Consider the following 21,958-nt stretch of genomic DNA (forward strand, 5'->3'; position numbering starts at 1 on the left):
CACTCTTAGTTATGGCTTTGTCCAGATTTCTTGGTCTAATAGTTTGAGAGGTATGCAGTTAATAGGTATGTATATTATATGATATAGATATACATGTGTTGTTTTGGAGAGTGTGAGGTTCAGACATCTCAACCTCTTAGTGCAAGAATTTTAAAGAAAGCTGAAAATAATAGGGGGAAATGGCCCACAATCACGGACAGATGTTAAACGTTGCTCTTATAAACTTAGAAAGATGCAAAAAAAAAAATTGTTTGATGGCAATGCCGCTTTAAATAATGATTGAAGTACTTAATTATATAGGGTTTGGCTTTCAAACAATGCACTATTTAAACATTTTTGTGTAGGGTTTTTATTGTCTGAAGAAGCGTGGCTGTGACCACGCGAAAGCGCTTACCTTTACCCATTGTATCTATATTAAAGAAGAGTTTTATACTTTTACTACGGCTGCTGATTGTATCTTGGAATAGTATCTGCATTTCAACTTGTCAACTGATTACATCCTGGTGAGATCAGGTTTCTGCTTTTTACATTGCTTTTTACAAACTTAGAAAGATGCTAGAATAACAGGTTTTGCATTAGCATCCATTTTCCAAAGGATACATGGCGGTATAAACCTGGGCTCGAGATGATTGTCACTGCGAAATAACACCCCGACCCCATGTGCAACATGGGAAAGGGGTTAAGGATGGATGAATAGATGAGGTCTGAAATTCAAACGTCTTTCATTATTTAGTGATATCAGTCCACAAACAGTCGCCAGAAAGCCACGCGTTTATGAAGTGCAGACCAAAATATCAGGCGAAATATCTGGATACTCTGAACAAAATGTTGGCAGTTGAAAAGTATGTGAATTATTGCTTCCTCAATTGCTTGCCTGTGAACGCAGTACTGTAAGCCTGCGAACTCCTCCCACATGCGTATTGTTAACTATAAATGTGAAAAATGCGTTGTGTTGAAGCGTTAATAGGCGTAGTGCTGCATTTGTTCGGGGTTGGAAAACAGGAAGAAAGCGGTAGTACTGGATTACACTGTGGGACTTTCCAACTTTTTGCTCTGATGTCAGTGTGGTGGAAGTTAGATCCTAACAACCGACTCTGAAAATGTACCAAACGGCTCTTGGTTTAGTTTTGCTCCTATGTTTAGTATCAGCTGTGGCACTGACATACATAATATTATCTTTAAAAGTACCACTATCGGCACCCGTAACTTTCTGTAAAGATGCACATGCTGACATGTGTGATAATAAAATTCGGTTTTACGTAAATAGCTTAGACTCTGTGGAATCGGCACTTTCTTATGATTACTCTGCCTTTGAATTTTGCCATGCTAAAGGAGTGAACCGCACAAGGAAAAATTTAGGTCAGGTACTGTCTGGGGATCGGACTGAACCTTCCCCCTATGTATTTGAGTTTAAAAAAGATGAATACTGTCAGCCAGTTTGTGCAGTAACATACACTTCTAAAGAAAAACAAAAGTTCGCATTTTTAAAGAAAGCCATGCTTCTGAACTACCGACATCACTGGATTATTGATGGTGTGCCAGTTTTATGGTGTAGTTGGACCGACATGAAAAATGGTATGAAGTACTGCTACCCCGGATTTCCTTTTGGCTGCTACATTACGGAGGAAGGTCACCGGCGAGGTGCTTGTGTTTTATATAACTTTTTAAATGAAAATACGTTTTATGTCTTCAACCACGTAGACGTCACAATTTTCCATACTGTAGTAAGGAATGAAACAGATGAATTTTTTTCAAGAGTTATAAACGTGACAGTAGAACCAAAAAGTGTACGATATCGCAAGACACTTCCTCTCACCTGTGATGGCCCGCCTTTAGAGATCAGTAATAAAATGACTGAGCAAGTCGATATTATGTATTCCTATTCTGTTAAATTTGTTGAAGAAAAAGAACTCCCCAAGGTATCACAGTGGGATTATATTCTAAAATCTATTCCACGAACTTTTGCTTACTGGGGGGGTTTAATTAATTCCTTGGTGATTACGCTGATTTTGTCTGCTATAATGATCCGGATCATGGTGCAGACTCTGCAGAAGGATACTGCACCTTGCAGCAAAATTAATTCACCTGGTGTCACTTCTGCTGCAGGTATATCTTACCAGCAGCACAAGGAAGTGGAACCAAGTGTGTGTCCTTTGGTTACTGCAACAACTTATGAGATTAATGTTAAGCATGAAAACTCCCATCCTAAAACACTTGAATCTACTGTCCACAATGAGTTGGATTTTGCTTCTGTTGAAGGTCTACTAAGTAGACAGCCCAACGGTCCTTTGGAAAGTCATTGTAATTCGTGCTCTTTAGTCACATTAGCAGCTTTGCAGAAAGATAGCACCCCAGAATGTTCCCAGCTATATCAAATGTCTTCTGAATTTAATGAAGTGACCTACACTACTTCATGTGGAAATAATTTGTTGTGTGATCAGTGCAGAGAACTCCCAGTGGAGACTGAATCGGATGTTGATATTTCAACAAAACTGATAACTCTTCAGAAGGAGAGCAACCATAACCAAATACAGGGGCCAACATATCACAAAGGTCATCTGATTGAAAGGTTCTTGGCATTTTTGAAAAAAAATAAGGCATTTATAACTGAGAAGTTGCAGAAATCCAAATGTAAAAACATAATACATCCTTTTGTTAATAATTTTGTGAGTGGGAGGCCAGTACAGGATTCAGAAGAGGTTGGTGAAAATGATAAGGAGTCTGGCTGGAAAGTTTTGTGTGGTGATGTCTTCCGGCCACCAGGAAAAGGAATGTTGTTATCTGTGTTTGTAGGTTCTGGTACACAAATTATTGTCATGGCTCTATGTACTCTGTGTGTTGCATGCTTAGGATTCCCTTCACTGGCAAGTACAGCAGCCCTAATCAATTTTGCAGTTGTTAGCTGGGTGCTTCTTGGAGCTCTTGCAGGTTATGTTACTGTAAGATTCCATATGCATTTTGGAGGTGACAGTTGGATAACTAGTGCATTTCTTACATCATTTCTCTGTCCAGGGGTTGTGTTTGTGGATTTCTTTTTGATGGATGTTGTATTGCGTAGTGAGGAATCTTCAGGAGCCATTACATCCAGTACACTGCTGACTGTCTTGGGGCTTTGGTTCTTCATATCTGCACCACTCACATTCCTAGGTGCCTATTTTGGTTTTAAGATGAATGCGATTGAGGTTCCTGTTTGCACAAACCCTGTTCCTCGGGAGATCCCTAAGCAGCCATTTTATTCAAAGCCTATTCTTGGTATTATAATGGGAGGAGTGCTTCCTTTTTTGTGTGTATCTATTCAGTTGTCAGGCTTTCTGACTAGCATTTGGTTTCGCCAAAGCTACCATTCATTCAGCATTCTGTTTCCTGTGTTCATAATGCTTGCAATAACATGCTCTGCATGTACTGTGATACTCTGCTATTTCCATTTGTGTACTGAGGACTACCGTTGGCAGTGGCGCTCATTTCTGGCCAGTGGCTGTACTGCAGTTTATTTTCTTATAAATGCATTATATTTTTTCCTGACAACACTTAAACTCCAAGGTGCAGCCAGTACTGTTCTCTTCTTTGGGTACAATTTGATATTGGGATTCATTCTTTTTCTTTTAACTGGAACCATTGGATTTTTTGCTTGCTTTTGGTTTCTAACCAAAATATACACAGTGACAAACTGTGTAAAGGAGATTGACGTGGGAGCACCTTTGATATAGTCTTTTTTACTGCGCTGGACTTACTGGACTTACTTTGAAATGTTACCTGTTACTCGGGTGTTTTTTTTTATAGAAGTCATAATTATTGGGGACTATTTTATTTTACTCTAAATGTGTGTTTCATTTTGTTTATACTGTTCAGACTAGTTTCTGCTGTACATTTGTTAGTATCTGAGTTTCTTATGGTTGTCAGATCTTATTGTACACGAAATGTGTTTTAAAAATTTGATAATTTGGTGTTAAAATCCACCAGGAATTTCTATATCTAAAATGCAATCAGTTTTTAAAATAGCAGAAAATATTAAAAATTGGCAAAAATTATTGAATTTATCTGTGTGTTAAGATTCGTATGAAGTTCAGTTTACTTGCTTCTCCTATCCATGAAGGCCATTGGTGCCTGTCCATTTTCTGAATTAATTTGAATCAACATAGAGTGGTATTCTACTCCGTTATGTATCCAGTTGTGTTTTAACCATAGTTTAACAGTTTATACTGAAAATTGGGACTGTGATATTTATAGCTGGTTTTTAGAACTGTTGTTTCTGTCTGAGATAGTACTACTAACGTCACCTGTCATATGAACAGGGAAAGGATGTATAACAAAGTAATGGCTATCCTAAAAATGCTGAAAAATACCTGTTTTGAAATGGGATGATCTACAATATCTACATTGTGGATGTTCAGTTCTCCATTAAAAGAAGTTTTCTGAAAATGCTATCTGAAAAAAACTTATAAATGTTTGTGACTTCTCTTTGCTGCAGTCTTGTGCTTGAATTTATGATGATAAGCTCACCTCAAGCCATATAAACCACTTTATCTTCCCGTAGCTCATCGAAGTATGAGCTTGATTTTCCCTGTGGAATAAATAAGACAGAAATGGAAAAAGGAATGACATGCTGCTTTGTGCAGTTAGCAGTGGCTACCATTTAGGTAAAAGGCTGCCCCGTTCTTTGGTTGCCAGCTGTTAAAACTACGTCATTAGCAATCCTTCTCCCTCTAACTTCCAAACTTCTAAGACATTCTTCCACATATAACTTCAGAAACCAGAACTACTCCTGTCCTCTACTGAAAATATCACAAGCATGATCTAAACTCCATATACCACTAACCATGCTTTCTCAGTATTGGCCCAAATTTCTGGGAATCCCTGCCACCCAGGCTTAAAGATTCCTCATCAAATCCAAGTTTTCAAGGCAAAAGCACAATGTCTTTTTAACACTTCAGACCATAAAAAACTTGTAGGTGTCCTCTTCTCTCCTGCCACATCAGCTTGCCCTCCTATCACGCCACACTACTCACAATAACAATATTACTGTGCATTCTCTAGCTTTCACCAAGGCACATCATCTAATACCCGAGGAATACTCATTTAATTTACATATTGTTTAACATTTATAAATGGCCTTACTTTCACTTTTGTTCTGTGTGACTCTACATGTTGATGATATATTGCTACTTTGTATACTGATGTTACTGTTTTTGCATATTTGTTTGTCTTTGTTACTTTCTCTTTCCATTACCTTTTGTAATTACTCCTCAGATGAGACTGAAATTGGTCTAAACTGATTTATTCTTCCCCAGTAAAAAACTAAAATAATAAAAAAATGGGTCTTTCTTGCTCATAGGTATCAACATCTGTTTATTTGGTGTACAAAACCATAAATGCCTAAAAGATGCATCAAAATGTTATTGCATCACTCCTGATTTATTTTTCAAGAGTATGAGATTGAGAACTCCTTTTAGTGGCTTGCATATTAATTAAAGAAGTTGCTAATCTGATGGTATTGACTAAAGCTGTTTTGGTTGCTACTACCTCAGGAAAAAAGTCCCTCATTTTGCTAAAATCAGGGTGCCTGAAATGTAATGCTTGCAGTTTTCTAGCCTCTGGTATAGTGGCATACTGTCGCATCCACATGTAATGAATTTTAGTAATCCATGGATCAGTTGAGGCAAGGGGAGTCAAGCTGTTGATAACCATGTTGTAATATCCCAGACTAGGGAAGGAAGCTGAGGGACATGGCAATGTTTGGGCACTTTGCTGTGGATCCTAGATGTTCTACCAATGTGTGATGCCCACTGAAGTGAAGACATTTCAGAGAGGTCTATAGTTTTTGCTGGCCCAATACTGTGGCCTTGCCCTCCTTACCACACATTGTACCTGGCTATGGAGCTTGATCAAACAGGCAGTGGTTATGATGAGGCTGCGGTTCCTTAGATTGATATCAGCCTTTCTACAGCCTGGCAGCAATGAGAATGCAATTTAAGACCTTCCCTTGTGAAAACAGAGCACCCCTGTCCCCATGTCTGGGACTGGCTAAGGCAACAACTGCATGGGTAATTGAAAGAAAACAATCCTTAAAAAGCTGTTATTTTTATATAGTTAACTATTGCTTGTAAGTGCACTATGTGAAGGCTTTGTTCCAAATGACTACAGGCTTCTACAGCCAAGGTCTTGTCTCTACCCATCTTCGATTGGTGTCTTGGAAGCGTGAGTGTCAGTAATCCTGCTTTTGGGTGTGGTTGTAGTAAAGGTGCTCTGGTGTGGCCTTTGTTATAGTATAGACGTTCAGGACATAACCAGAATTAAAGAGACAACATAGTTCGTGAAAACTGGCTACTGCAGCTGTTACTGTCATGATGAGTTGTATAACACAGACCCAGAACTGCTAAAAGTTGCAGCTAGATACTGTAGTTCACAGAAGTTAGCATTTTATACACTGAGAGCTTCAGGAGAGATGATGTTGGCAGCTGTTATTAAAAAATGTGATTTTAGGCAAATAACTTTTTATGACAGCCACATATATATCATTTCTTCTTTTGTCTTTACACTTTACAGCCAAATAATATAAATCAGTGTTTAATTAAATTGATTTTGGTTGATTGCTTGCATAAAATGTTATTGTTTCCATTTGTCTGTGTTTGGCAGGCAGGGAATGATTGCCACATATATAAATTTAAACAAAAACAATGTTGTGAGGAATCTTCTGAAGGACAGAATGTGCAGCCGATCCTTGTCCATTTGGAATCTTAACAGACCTGAGTACAGACAATAATGAGTTGTCAATTTATACAGTTTCTGTGCTAAGCAGTGTCATTGCAAAGTAGTTTGTATTGTGTACATAGAAAATCTGTTAGGCACACACCAACGGTATTGAGATGCAGGAAATGATTTTGGTGTAAACTGTAATAAAACATAAAATTGGTGTCTAATTATGTCTTCTGAGTCTTTATTGGGGATGGAATTAACTAGCAAAGCACCCCTTCATTTAATTCACTATTAATGCCATTTATTTGCAGTTTTACGGTTCAGCCCTACTGACTGGGTGTCCAAAAAAGTCTACATATGTTACTGTTGCAGTGGTCTACTAAAAGTTTATTTCAGCTGAGTGCCCTAAAGAATCAAATGTATATACACAAGTTGTTAGATTCCAAAGCTCTAAGATTAATGTGGTCATCCATCAAGTGTGTCTGTAAAACTTGACAGTATTTTTACACAGCATACTTCACAACATTAAGAAAAAAAATGCTTCTTTTCCACACCCTGCTAACTATTAGTACTGTAAGTGCTCTAATAAATCACACCATTCTGTTACACTACTTCTTGCGTACCATAATGCTCCCACAAACCCAGCCAGTCAAAAACACTGCAATTCCACCTACCTGCTAACCATATCTCCTGAGCTATACCAGACTATAACCACCTCCTACAAATACAGATAGACTATACCAAATTCTGTAGCACAGAAACTTGCCATGAGTATTAAATGTAAATATAAATGTCTGCCTTCATATCAGCATATCAAATATACATTGATACTTAAAGGATATTTCCACCCCAACTCAGGCCCATCTACAATGCCCTCAGTTACCCCCACTCTGATAGCACCTAACCTGTCTCATCCCCACATCCACAATAATGGTGTGCTGCTACTAAACATGAATCTTAGAAGCATCTGTAACAAAGTACAAGATACACATGTTTGTACAACCTTTTATAACCCAGACATACTTTTCACTACTGAAACTTGGTTAAAGCCAGAAGTTAAGTGATGAAGACATTACACAACCAGGCTACAATGTTGTCATAAAGATCAGGATAAATAAAAAAAAGCAGGTGGTGTTGCTACATTTTACAAAAATACCCTATACACAACTCACACCCTCAAAACGTCCCCAGTTTTAACAATACAGAAGTTTTTATCTTAATGATAAAATTAATATTTATAAAAAGCCAATGTATTGCAGTACTATATATGCCACCAGGAGGTAATGCCAGTGCAGCTGAAGATATCCAGTGCTGGCTGTCTCATAATATATACACCTTAAAACGACAAGACTTGGTGATCTTAACATAGATTTCAGCTCATCAATGCAACCAATGTGGAGCTTTTTTCCCTGGACCCCTGCTGAAAATGTGTTTTACTCAGTCAGACTTTTCCCTGTCAAAAAAGACAAATAGTTAAATAACTGCACAATAAATCTCTACAACTTCATCCACGTTATCAATACAACTACAAGATTCAATAAAACTACAAACATCCAGTCCATACTTGACTGGATTCTTAACTCCAACCCGCACAGTATAAGCTCCTTGGGATGCTTAACTAATATAAAATCAGTGGCCATCTCCCTACATTTGCATTAAGACAACTAAATAAAAAAAACATTTACAAACAAGTGTAAAGTCTTAGAAAATTCAACAAAGAAGCTTTTAACAATAGCCTAAGGCACTGCAGCTGGTCATATCTAAAGACTCTGCCCCTTGACGGTCCAACGTCTAATTTCAACATAATATTTGTTAAGATACTGAATCACTATGTACCACTTCATATAAAAAAGTTAAATTAATCCCAGCTCCATGGTTAACTAAAGAAATCATGCAACTCATGGCCCTAAACAGAATGTATGGACAAACTGTCTTAAAAGTAAAACACAGTGTGTCTAACATTTCAGACTGATTAGAGACCTTACCAACAAAAACTAAATTAGGCGAGCAACCCTACTACCAGCACAAATATCAGAGCAATCCAAAGCACTTCTGGTCCTCCATTGATAAACTCCTTTATTCTGACCAATCCAACATACTCTAACCCACAACAAGCAATAACAAAGACAGTATTGCTTCCCAATTCAATTCCCATTTTATACAAATTATTCTCTCCTTACTCAAGGATAACCCTCCTTCCCACAATCCAACAAAAAAAAAAAACTTGAAACTCACAGTGATCAGTTTAGTTTTCAGCCTGTCCCAACAACAACTATAAAAATATCTGTGCACACTAAAATCAACTACCTTAGCAGCAGATAATTTACTTGTTGATTATATGAAAATTAGCAGCAGACATCCTTGCCTACCCTGTCTCTATCCTTATAAAGCATTCTGTCTCAGAAAGCTGTGTTCCAGCCTTCTGGAATGAAGTTTTTTATTATACCCTACAGAAACGTGGCCACATCCACAGCATTCACTAAATATAGACCTATAGCTATGTTATCACTTACATTCTTGTATCTATTCACAACTCTTAAAGTACATGGTCAATAATAACCTCCTCTTCAACATCAAACATGGTTTTCTGTTATCTCAAACATAGTACCACAACCATCCTTCACAATTTCTCAAACAACATAAACCGCATGTGAAATTCTGCCACTTAGTACCATTTTATTTTCCTTGACCTATCAAAAGCATTCAACACCATCTGTCACAAAGAACTTTCATCCTTCAACCTGTCCCACTCAGTCCGGTTCCAGAGCTATTTCATAAACTGGCAGCAATAGGTAAAATGGCTCAAGACATTTCACTCTTCATACCTGTTTCTGGTGGAGACCAATAGGATTCAGTACTTGGCCCCTCTTATTCAGTATCTTTATGAATAAACTTTAAACAGCCTCCAAGCATGCAAATATAATACATTATGCAGACAAACCACCCTGATCCTGCTCAGCCCTATCCCTTTCATAACTTAATGACCCCACCCTGGACTCCTTCTCATCCATTGTAGCATGGCTAAGAAAAATCTCAATTTTTTTCTAAATACTAAAAATAAATAAAAAATGCCCTTCGTTCCAAAACATTTCTCAGACAAAAAAGAATCTTTCAAAATACTCTCCAAAAATAACACCAGAATAGACATTGGACCTCACTCTGGTGGATTTTTTTTGCATATCCTCAAAATGAATAGCATAAGAATTACTCGATCTAGGGATTTAAACTTTTCAACAGGACATGTTGGAGGGACAGGAATGTTTCTCAGAATTCTCTTCTCTGGAACAGGGTTCCCATCTATGTGAAACAGAGCCGTTTCCTATACCATTTTATGAAGAACATGGACCTGTGGATGGGAAATCTGAACTATACCCTGAGTTTAGCACCTAAGTCTCTAATGGACAGAAGGTACCATGTAAATTTTGCCCTAGCATACATATACCCCTTAAAATAACTTCTAAAGCACATAAACATCAAGGATATATTTGGGATGTTTGGCTAGGCTTACAAATGCCCAAGTGGTCATTAGCCTAGTATATACCTATGAAAGTATGAAGAATAATCAAAGCTACTAGAAGTCACAATAGATGTATGCCTAAAATTTGATCTACACATTCTCCAAACTGTTTAAAAGCACCAGAAACTTGGTTTATTATGCACAAGTAAACATTGTCTCACAGCGCTAGTAAAATCATTGCATCAACCTGCTTACTACCATCTTATCTCAGACTATACCTCCCCCATCCTGACTAACTTTCGTAGCATAATGTACATACAAAACATCACCACTGAATAGCCTTAAAGCAACTGTACTGGGTAGAGCTCCTACTGTAACATTACCTACCTACAACAACCTAATATATAAACCAGAAAACTGTCCAGAACTACAAGACATCAAAAAATATTATTCCCCAGCCAGGGAACTGCACCTTCCAATAAATCGTTTCTACTCACCACCAAATGTAATAATACTGGTGGTGGCTCACTCTACTCCTGCTATGTCTCCCAACTTAGGAAAGCCTATTTTAGGGTTTCTTTTATACTCAGACTGGCAGTTCCAAGCTACAGATTTTGTGTGATGTTTGAGTTGTTCATTTGGGATCAATAACATACAAATAGAATACTGATAAGTATCTTTGTTTAAAACCCTTTCTAGACTCGAGTCTTTTGTTAGAATTGGTGACCTGCCTATGTTCATAGGTTCATAGAAGCTTACTAGGCTAATGGCCATAGAGCCCTAACAAGCCTAGCCATATTTATCCCAAGTTGCTCCAATATTCAGTGGTTAGGTGAGTGACGTTCGCAGAGGTAAGGGTTTATGGTAGTTAATACTGATTTCCTCTGTACAGGAGGGCCATGGGCACCACTCCAGGAGTGAATGTGTGGTCACCCATCCATTGGTCTAGGTTGCATTGAAAGAGGGTCATGGAAGTGCTCTGTTCCATGTGAGCTGGAAGCTTGATACAGAGAAGTGGCAGTCTCTGGGAGATGTATCTATCTCTCCAGCATGACCTGTTCGTAGGTCAGTGATGGAAAACCTATGACAGGAGTGTCAGAGGTGACACATGCCATGATATTTTGGGTGACAAGCCAGCGGATCACCAACACCCACGTTAGCAAAAACACTGCTTTTACATTCATAGATCATGTGAAGTGCACTGAATTATTTTGTGCCAGGAGCTTTTGACATGCTAAACACAAAAGGTTCACCATCACTGGGCTAGGTTAAGATTCCTGGAGTGAGTGACCCTCATGCAGTTTGATTTATGAATATGTAGCATTTCCATCAGGGCTGGGTCAGAGACTGCACTGTTAGCTAGGCACCGATCACCCCTTAGCAACCTGTAGGAGACAGAATGCACTGACATGGCTTTCAGTTTTTCCATGTAAGACTTGTTTGTGTACCATGTAATTTCTTGGTGAGGAACCTCTGTGGTCTCTCCATTTGTTGCAGGTGTCTTGTGAGGTACATGCAAAAGGGAGCACTGTACTCAATTATAGGTCTGATGAGGGCTGAATATAATGAAATTATAACATCCTTAGATCTAGATGTGATGCCTTTACTTATAAGATGTGCCTCATAGAAGGATTTCCTTACTACTGTGGATACATGGTGGCCAAAGTTCAGGTTGCTATCAACCTAAGTACTCAGATCACGTACCACTGGGTCTACACTTGGGGTGGTGTTATCTATAATGTAATTAGCAAGACTGTCAGCTTTCCCAAAGGGAATTAAAATATATTTTTTTGCATTTACCTTTAATCCGTGGCTTTGGCACCAGTTCTTTATTTGTGATAGCCCCGTCTACAGTGTATTAACATTGTTAGGGGACACAGTTATTGCTCCCAATTTGCAATCGTCAGTGAATTTAATCAGCCACAGGCCATCCAAGTTTGCCTAGACTTCTGAGAAATAAATTATGAACAGTAAAGGGCCCAGAACAGAACCCTGTGGTACACCACTGATGATTGGCCTTTTACAAGAGGTGATGTCACCCACTTTGACAGTATGCGTCCTGTCAGTGAGCCAGTTGGCTACCCATCTGATAATTTAGGTCTTAATTCCCAATTGGGAAAGTTTCTCTATAACACCTGAGTGAGGGATTGTGTCATATGCCTTGGCCAGGTCAAGATGGGTGGTATGCACTGTCTTTCCCACGTCCAGGACCTTGGAGACTTTCTTGAAGTCAACCATGTTTAACAGGCATGAACTACCTTTAATGAATCTGAACTGGGTTGGGTCCAGAGTTTTGAGATTACCTTTGTCCTTGTCCATAATGATTCTTTCCATGGCGTTGCAGATGAGGCTAGTCAAACTTATTGGCCTATAATTCCCAGGGTTGGCTGATGGTCCCCCTTTGTGCAGAGGGATTACTGTTGCTGTCTGCCAGAACACAGTCAATTTGCAGGCAGTGGTTAAACAGATGTCCAAGTGGGTCTGCTAGGTCATGTTTTAGGTTGTTTAAAAGGCAACCTGGGATGTTGTCTGGTCCCATTGATGTCATGTTTTTGACCTTGGACAGCACTGAGATGGCCTGCACTCTAGAGATAATAGGCTGAAAAATCATTGCAGGTATATTTTGGGGGGAGACAGGAAGGGAGGGGGGGATGAAGTTTGCTCCAAATCTGTCAGCTAGCAGGTTGACTGTTACCTCCTTTTGAGTATGGGTGGTGCCATCCAAAACCAGTTCAGCGCATAGTTGGCTATTCCCTTTTAAATTTTGGATGTAGTTAAAGAATGCCTTGTGATTATCCTTAGCTAGGGAGGCTATTATAGCTTCATAATTAGCTTTGGAGGACATGACAAGAAATCTGTTTGTTTAAACTAGAGAGGGATTTCTTCCTCTGCTGAGCTAGTTCCCTCTTGTTCTTGGACATTAGTTTCTTTCTCTTGTTGTATAGCCTGTTTATACTAGGGATCCACTAGGGTGGCTTGTTTTTTCAGCACGACCTGGTTTCAGTCTGGCCAGGTACAGCTGATTCTTTAGAACTGCTTTGGTGGTTGGTTTTACAGGGCATTGGTGTACAACTCTGCATAAGTCCATGTTATCTGCATTTGAAGGGGCTTTGAAACTTCTTATGCCATCACTTAGTATGAGGTAGGTTGTCTTTGAAATACTCTTTTAAGCATTTTTGAGCTTGATGGGGTATCTGGTCTTATAATTACATTGAACAAGACTGATTTATGGTCAGATCTTACCAGGGAGGACACCACACAGGGGAGGGTGCAATGCTCTCCCATGTTAGTAAGTACTATGTCCAGGACATTTCCGCCTCTTGTGGGCGTGCTGACTAGCTGTTCCAGAGCATTTGCATTGACAAAGTCCAAGAACCTCTGAGCATCATGTTTGTGGTTGTGTATGTTTCCCAGTCAATACTAGGATAATTAAAATCACCCACGATTAAGGTGTTGAGCTGTATGGCAAGTGATTGCAGTACGTCCAGGTATGCGGTATGTTTTTCCTGTTTCAGGTTGGGAGACCTATAGCTAGCTATAATGTGGTAGGGGGCTTTGCCTGTAGTTAATTGGACAAGGAGTAGCATAAGAGAGTCATACAGTTTGACCAATCTCGAGGTGTACTTATTCTTAATGAAGATGGATTCACCTCCTACTTTGGTTCTTTCACACTAGTTTGTGGTCTGAACCATATGGAGGGCATTGTAGCCCTGCATGGCCATATGGAGGGCATTGTAGCCCTGCATGGCCAAGGTGCTTTCCATGCCTTTGAACCATGTCTGAGTGACTGCATAGATGTCAACATCTTCCAAAGTGAGGAGTGCTTCCAGGGAGTGCAGTTTCTTGTTTAGACTCCTAGCATTAAACAGCAATACCTCTAGTTTATCTAGAGAGGATTTTGTTATGTTGGGAAGGTGGTTATTTTGACACTGCCTAAAAAAGGCACAATAGGGGTGGCTAGTGCCTTTGCCAGTATCCAAAAGCCTAGCAGAGACAGGTGCAGATCATCTGTGGCAAAGCAACATGGCCTGTCGACCATGTCTTCCCAGGCTGACAGATATTGGATTCCCTTGGACTGACACCAGAACTAAGCCAATTATTAAAGTCTTTCCTTTTTTGTTTGTATTGTGGCATCATCCTTGGGAGAAGGTAGAATGCTGCTTAAGGCTAGGACTATACCTGCCTGTAACACATAATCTGAAAGCTCAATCATGTCTGCCTCCATATAGTCCAGTGAGGTACGTCTCAAGTCATTCACCCAACATGGACTGTGATATAGTCATACCGGTACTTGCGGATGAGTGACTTGAATGCTTGAGTGACTTGACGGCTCCTGGCACCTGACAGGCAGCTAACCATAACCCACTCCTTATCCAGCCTGATGAGGGGAACATCCATGTGTCTCACAATTGAGTCACCTATGACCAATACATTAGGTGCTGTACCTTGTTCTTTTAAGGTAATTAAACACCAATATACAGCTATCCCTCTAACCATGATGCCACAAATGACATGACTGATATCAGGAAGAAATAAAGCCACATTTTACAAAAAGTCAGACTGCTGTGTAAAGAAACAGATTTGAGCAGAAATTAGTTTTCTGTTTATGTGATACTCTTGGAGTTGGAATAAATGGAAGATAGTTTGTGAGATGACACAAACAACATTTTGGTGGAGTCATCCTTTAAAGTGCTGTTTAGGGGCTTTGGTCCCCTTTATTTTGTATAATCAACTTGAGGTTACTGCACCCTGGAATCATTCCCCTCATAGTGACCTCCATTGATGGAGTATTTTTGATCCAACTGTATATCATTGCACAGTTGCCCACACTTAGCATATATCCCACAATTTATTGACAGTATCTCTCCCATTTTCCTGCAATGTGGTAGTCAGTGCCACAAGAAGTTTATCACAGAATTGTGAGGTTGTAGACAACAGAGTACAGGATGGTGTCAACTCTTTGACGTCTACATTTGTCTTGTCTAAGGACTGGCAAAACATTGCATCTCAAAGCAGAGCTATACACATCACAGTTACAGAATGTTTTGAAACCCATAGTTTTATAAACAGAACTAACACATATGTCGGCTAACACAGATATAGTAGAAACTAACGTAATATTTAGAATACTATCCTTTCTGAAAAAAAAAAATCAGGAAATAGGTCAGAGGATTGTGGAGCCACATGTCATGTTAATAAAATACTGCATTTTTTTTCTACCCAGTGTATCATATTCCATTGTTGAAGAAAGGTTTCTTAGGTTTGTCCAGAAATAAGAAAATGGCTCCTTATTGAAATGTCAGCACTCAAAATGCCGAGTGTCATGTCAACAAGCCAAAAAAAAAAACAAACAAAAAGAAAACAAAGGAGAAGAGCGAGTTTCAAAAATCACTCATCTCCTTTAAACTTCTTTTTGCAGGGGGGGCTGTAAGCCTCCCACATACCCTGAACTTATGTATACCAATTCTGAGATTACCATACCTTGTAGAAAAGGGAATATTTCTAGAAATGGCATCTTGGACTTAGTATATGTTAGTCCGATCTTTCGGCCATTCAGTCTCCATATTTAGGGACTCACTCTAGTGAGTCCCAACATTTCAAATGGTTACGGAAGAAAATATATGCATTGATAGGTACCATACATTCTTTCCCATTTTTAGTTTGTGTAGTATCTTAGCCCTCATGCAAAAATATAGCATTCAGACTTTCTGTTGGAACATAATTGTCACTTAGTGCACTACAGTAGCATGGACTGTGTAGTGATGTTTGGCCATCTAGGTTAAGTGCTTATGAGATATGGTTAATAGTGAGTGCAATATTTTGGGTAGAAATCATCCAGGATTGTGAAGATGTCAGCATTTCCTTATACGTACAGATGATCTTCTTTGTCAGTGCCTCTCAGGATCCTCTTAACATGTTATAGTCCTATAGTGAAAGGGATAATAGAAATGCATATCTCATTTATTTCCAGACCTTTCACTGCTGATGCTCAAAACTCTAGGTGAGTTCCTGATGGATTATAAGGCATGTTCTTGTTGTTTTCTGTCATCCACTCAGTCAGTGCCATCCAGTTCTTGATGTTAAAGTCATATTATCAGCAAGATATTTGATGGGTTTCACTGTGCCCACGTTTCAAAATTATTTTCGTCTCCGGTAGAAGCAGAGACACAGAGACATTCTAAATTTAGAAACTTAAACTCCTACCTGTACATGTGTGTTTCCTTGAATCATTTTTTGAGAAAATTGTGTAACTTTAGATCTTAAAGAAAAATCAATATTTTTTCTGTATGTTTCTGCCTGTTGAATCTCGAACCTTCCTGTCACACATCAGCCTTGATTCCCTAGCAGTGGGGACCATCATGCATTCTGATCTTTTGGGGGTATCTTGTGCAGGGGATCCATCATTCAATCAGACATTAGAGGTTCTTTGTGTTCTCAATGACATCTTCGCCATGAGAGCATTTGTTGTATGTTTACCCTTAGTCTCACCCCCTGGTGTTGCTGTGCCAGCCTGCATTACCACAGGGTCTGCTTATGCCCCCATGTGCATTCCTTCCTTTGCAAGTAAGGCAGCTACCATAACTGGTTTGGGCAGCCACAGTGCACACACCCTTGTGGACCATCTGCTGCTTTCAGCATTATTTACCACCTCCATTCCATGTCACTGAAGTGGCAGAGACAGTCGACCAGAAGCCACCTCCCTCCCAGAATAGATGCTGCCTGTCCTTCTCTTCCAGCCCATCAGTTGCCTAAGCCACTAGTGGAACTCCTGTTCCCTGGGTCATTGTCAGGGCTTTATCTCTCTACACCTCTGGGCTGGCTGTAGAGAAAATTAATATTTTGATGAGACCATACAAAAGGTGCATGGGCACCAAATTTTTGCTTGGACGTTTAAATCAGGCCCACTGTACTTAAGATGTTTGTTGTGTCTAGCTTGGATAAACAGTATGCCTTAGTTCAGTCCTTGGTTCTGTACTTTTGTGTATTGCTTTCCCAACCCTAAGTAAGAATTGCATATTCAGGACATGTGGTACAGTTGTTTACCAGGAAATAAGAATTCCATTCTGATACTGTCACATTTAATTTTGCAAATGGTATTGCAACTGAGACTGTGAGCCATGCAGTGTCTTTTGCAGGAACTCTTGTGAATAGGATTACCGTGTGCTGCTGGCAGGCTGGAAACTGCCATCAGTTTGAAGGGGCTAAGCCAAAAATCTATCCTTCCCATACCTGCTCATTCCTAAGGTTGCAGTGCGCTTCCCATACCTGCCCATTCCAAGGGTTGCAATGGCCTTTCCATACCTGACTATTCCAAAGGTTGCAATGCCTTTCCCATACCTGCCCATTCCAAAGGTTACAAGACTTAACATAGGTAAGTACTTTGATGTCATATCCTTTTATGCATATTATGAGGCTGAAAACTCAAGGCGTAAGGCTTTACTGTAGAGGCTTAACTTGCTTAATCCATTTATGTGATAAACCAGTGCACTAGATAGATGGCTAAAACAACAGGTGGGTTACAAAACACAAACTTATAACTGAAACATCAAGGAAAACACTGTCCATTTGTGGAATATTACTGCCTTATAAAATAATCTTCTAGTTTCCACTTTGGCTTTCTAGAATGGTCTAGCGCATTAAACCTATTTTTAGTTAAATGTTATTATATGAGTTAACCTAGAGATATCAGGAAATGTGCCGTAAACTGGAAGATAAAAGTCACTTCCAGCACTACATTCAGGAGTTTACTTATGACAACTGTACATATCAGAAATATTGGAAATAAGCACTCTATACTGAACCTGGACAGACGTACAAAACAGACCTCTCAACCAACTGGGGACAAATTTCAACAATCAGGGACAAGTCAAGAAAAAATCAGGGACACTTTTAAAATATTAGTGCTATTAACTTGAAACATTGACAGAATCAGAGCATATGAATTAATACACATTTTGTGAAGTAAAAGAAGTTTATAACTCTTAATTATTGTCATTATTCATTGTGTAATTCACCACCTTTCCTCCAAAAGTCACTAGTTTTAGGAGGGATTAAGAGCGACAGAGTTAAAATTTGAGTCAAAATCAGGGACAGTTGAGAGGTATGGTACAAAAGGCAGTCATTTTGGGAGTCAGTGATTCTTGGTTAACACTAGAAGGTGACATTCCCCAATCCTGACTGGTTAAGTACCAAACACTACAAAGTCAAAGACCCCTCCCAGATTTGAAGAGGGGGTTCTATTGCTGATGAAGCTCATTAAAGCTATTGTTATTTTAATCTCTCCAGACTAAATGATCACAGCACAAAGTGGCTGGTGGAAAACTGTTTCAGAAAGAAACAAGCTGAAATTAAGAGCAGGCATAATGCATCAACCATGAACAACTTCCCTGCAATCTACCAGTATGGTCATTCACTCAAAAATATCATATTTGCCATGTCTTGAAGTGCTGATGAGTCATGCGAGATTTCACTGGTGTCTTACTCTGCAACAGAACTCGCCTGATATCCTTGATGATAACACATTCACCCACACTGTGTACAATTCTGCAGGACCAATTACTCAATCTAAAAACCTGTCTGTTCTTGAATGGATTTGTACAAGCCAGTGAAATAGGTCTTGGCTCTGTGGCTTAAGAAGATAAAGCCCTGTCTGTGATTCAGGTTTGACTAGTGGCCTAGGCACATGAGGAGCCAACAGGGTAGTATAGAAGTGAGTGGCCAGCTTCATCTCCCCCATCCTAGGGGGCAGTGGGGTGTTCCAGTCAGCTGCAGTGCTGAGTCCCATGTTAAAATGAAAGTACAGCATGCAGTATATAGACTGGGGACATGTGGCTAGCTATGCCAGGCTGTAGTAATACTGTAGCCTTCTTAGGGTGCAGAAATGCACACATATGGGTTAGATGGAAAAAGCTGCATAAGATATGCAAGCGTGCGTGTCAACTACCAGGGGAAGGAGTGCTGTAAGCAAGAAGAAAGTTATGCTTGCCTGGATGATGGACTGTAATGATCTAACTCATGTCCTAAAGAAAGTGAATGGGTGGATCGGATCACAGGAGGGGTGATGATTGGCAGGCAGTGAGTTAAAAAAAAATAAGATCCCACTTCACTAAGGTAGAGGAAGCTATGCTTTGTGGACACTAAAGTACGTCCACAGTTTTTTCAGGTAGGTACTGATGGACCTAAAAAGCATTGCGATTTAAACGGCGTTTGAATCACAATTTCAAAGTCACTTAAGTAACACTCACAATGACCTTTGTCTTCAAGTTCTGTCATGTGTGACTCATTAAAAGGACAGGATCTTTTCCATAGATATCACCAGAAGTAAGGCTTTACTTTGAAAAAAATATGTATTGGGATTCATGTAAAAGCAACAACAATCTTGTTGCTTGAAAACAGTTTAGTGGGAGAAGGGAGTCATTTAAAATAATTTCAGAGTAAAGCAAAAGCAAATTTCCTAAACCAGCAAGAGGAACGTTTTTTGGAAGAAGGTTAACAGTCTAGCATAGAGGAGAAAGCAACAACCATCCCTCTCTAAGTATTTATAGCAAACAAGCTACAGAGCCAAAAACATTTGCAGACCAATTGGCCAAAAAGAAGAGAACCTTATTAGGAAAGGACTGCAGAAGTTAAATTAAGGTACTCCTCAAATGTTTATTTTTCATAAGTATCTTTATCCAAAGTGAGCACATGATTATGAAACATTCGCAGCTATAGGTGGGCTGGTTGTCATAGCCTTTGCCCAAAATCCACATGGGCCTGTATTTTTTTCATCTTGGTGCCCCCTTTTCATATCATGAATGGTTCAGTATCTGTTGGACCATTTACAGTGCCTAGGCAATGTTTATTGTTAGCCTTTCTCACAGAGAGATTATAAGTAATGATGTCAGCCCTGGTGATGGTGGTATCATAAGTAATGACGTCAGCCCTGGTGATGGTGCTATCATAAGTAATGATGTCAGCCCTGGTGATGGTGGTATCATAAGTAATGATGTCAGCCCTGGTGATGGTGGTATCATAAGTAATGATGTCAGCCCTGGTGATGGTGGTATCATAAGTAATGACGTCAGCCCTAATGATGGTGGTATCATAAGTAATGATGTCAGCCCTGGTGATGGTGGTATCATAAGTAATGATGTCAGCCCTGGTGATGGTGGTATCATAAGTAATGATGTCAGCCCTGGTGATGGTGGTATCATAAGTAATGATGTCAGCCCTGGTGATGGTGGTATCATAAGTAATGATGTCAGCCCTGGTGATGGTGGTATCATAAGTAATGATGTCAGCCCTGGTTTTGGTGGTATTGGGGCTATACATCCCTTGCTTACAAATACCAGGGGCATACACTGACAGACATTTTTAACTATAATAGTCATATATCATTGCATGTCAAGCACCGGGGCATGGAAATGGGTTGGATATATTAAAAAAAACAATGTTAGTGAGTAGGATGCTGCACTGAGATGTTACATTCTCATCTTAAGCAATGGAAGTGTTTCACAATAGTTCCAAGGGGGTCAGAAGTGATTCTCTGCATTCAAGATCACAGAGAGGCACCAATGGCAGCCAAAAGTCTGCTCCACAGGGGTAAAAACTAAATTATACCCATGTTATAACAATACCCAAAATGTGATCAAATCTATAGAACAGTTTCCCCTACTTTGTCCTTTATCTAAAATCCTGGATAAAGTTGTTGCCTTCAGCTAAAAAGCCCTTTAGACACATATGGCTTATTCACTGACCATCAGCATGGATTTAATAAGGGTCACTGTAGAAGCATGCGTTTGTCACTTAAAACACTATACGAAGAGCCGCACACAACAGGAGACAAAATTATGTCATCCAAGATATAACCAAGGCTTTTGATTCTGTAAATCACAGTAGCCTACTGGCTGAATAGTCACATCATGGCCTTGACAACAATGAATGTCCTGGTATTACAGCTTTCTAGTGGACAGAGCTTTTAAATTTCTAATCAGTCAAATCCAGTCCACCTCCCAGTTAGGGGAAAGAAGGAAGATCACAAGGGTCTATCCTCAAGCCATTTTTGTTCTCACTGTTTCTAAATGTTCTTTGTATGCCATTATACGACTTACAGTGTTCTGCATGCTAGTGACATGATCCTATGGGAATTCAGTAGAGATCATCACATAACCACCTCTAATTACCCATTAGTTTAACTCTTATCTGTCAATTATTAAACCAATAGGACCTGTCACGAACTTCAAGAAAGAACACACAAGCAGCTGGCTGTTTTGAAGAACAAATGGAACATTTCTGGACTAGAAGAAGCTCATGTTGAAACAATGGATGCTTTCAAATGTTAGGCCCACCACTCACCTTTTTCTTCTTCTTTTTACGTGGAGAGAATACAGTTTCTAAAGCTCAGGCATTATTGGTTACATCCTATAAATTCTCTGATTTATTCACCAAAGGGGTTGTTTTTCCCAGAATGGACTGTGCACTACCAGTTTTTGCTAGGACACCAACCAGACCTTTAAACAAGCTATAAATTACAGAAAATGAAAATGAGTTGTTTCTTTACAGATGCACCAATAAGGGAACGCCACTGCATCACATGGACTGTGCAGATTAACTCTCAGTCTTGTTAGAAGCCAAACTAGTATCTGCACTGTAATTTACAAAGCCATGAATGGTGATCGGTAAAAGCAGAAAAGTCCGATAGGACACTTAGATCCAGAGTGTCAGGAAGGACCAACTTACACATCCCACAGCATAAACTATATTGCACCTTCTAGGCTTCCTAACACCAAAGACCTCAATTCTGGAAATCCCTCCCTTGTGAAATTA

The 21,958-nt window shown here is 39.5% G+C and overlaps 1 protein-coding gene across 1 annotated transcript; it reads left to right on the forward strand.

Annotated features, from left to right (window-relative positions):
• Positions 1 to 674: 674 nt before the first annotated feature.
• Positions 675 to 6,917, forward strand: LOC122805400 (transmembrane 9 superfamily member 2-like). The gene has a single exon (XM_044075513.1). The coding sequence runs from the start codon at positions 1,101 to 1,103 to the stop codon at positions 3,705 to 3,707; it is 2,607 nt and encodes an 868-aa protein (XP_043931448.1). The 5' UTR covers positions 675 to 1,100; the 3' UTR covers positions 3,708 to 6,917.
• Positions 6,918 to 21,958: the final 15,041 nt, after the last annotated feature.

The sequence above is a fragment of the Protopterus annectens genome, chromosome 1.part1 (genome assembly GCF_019279795.1).
Source record: "Protopterus annectens isolate FY-2018-M chromosome 1.part1, PAN1.0, whole genome shotgun sequence".
In the NCBI taxonomy this organism is placed as follows: Eukaryota; Metazoa; Chordata; order Ceratodontiformes; family Protopteridae; genus Protopterus; species Protopterus annectens.

Excerpts from the sequence above, each read along its gene's own strand:
- LOC122805400 (XM_044075513.1), top strand. The coding sequence starts at position 1,101 with ATGTACCAAACGGCTCTTGGTTTAGTTTTGCTCCTATGTTTAGTATCA.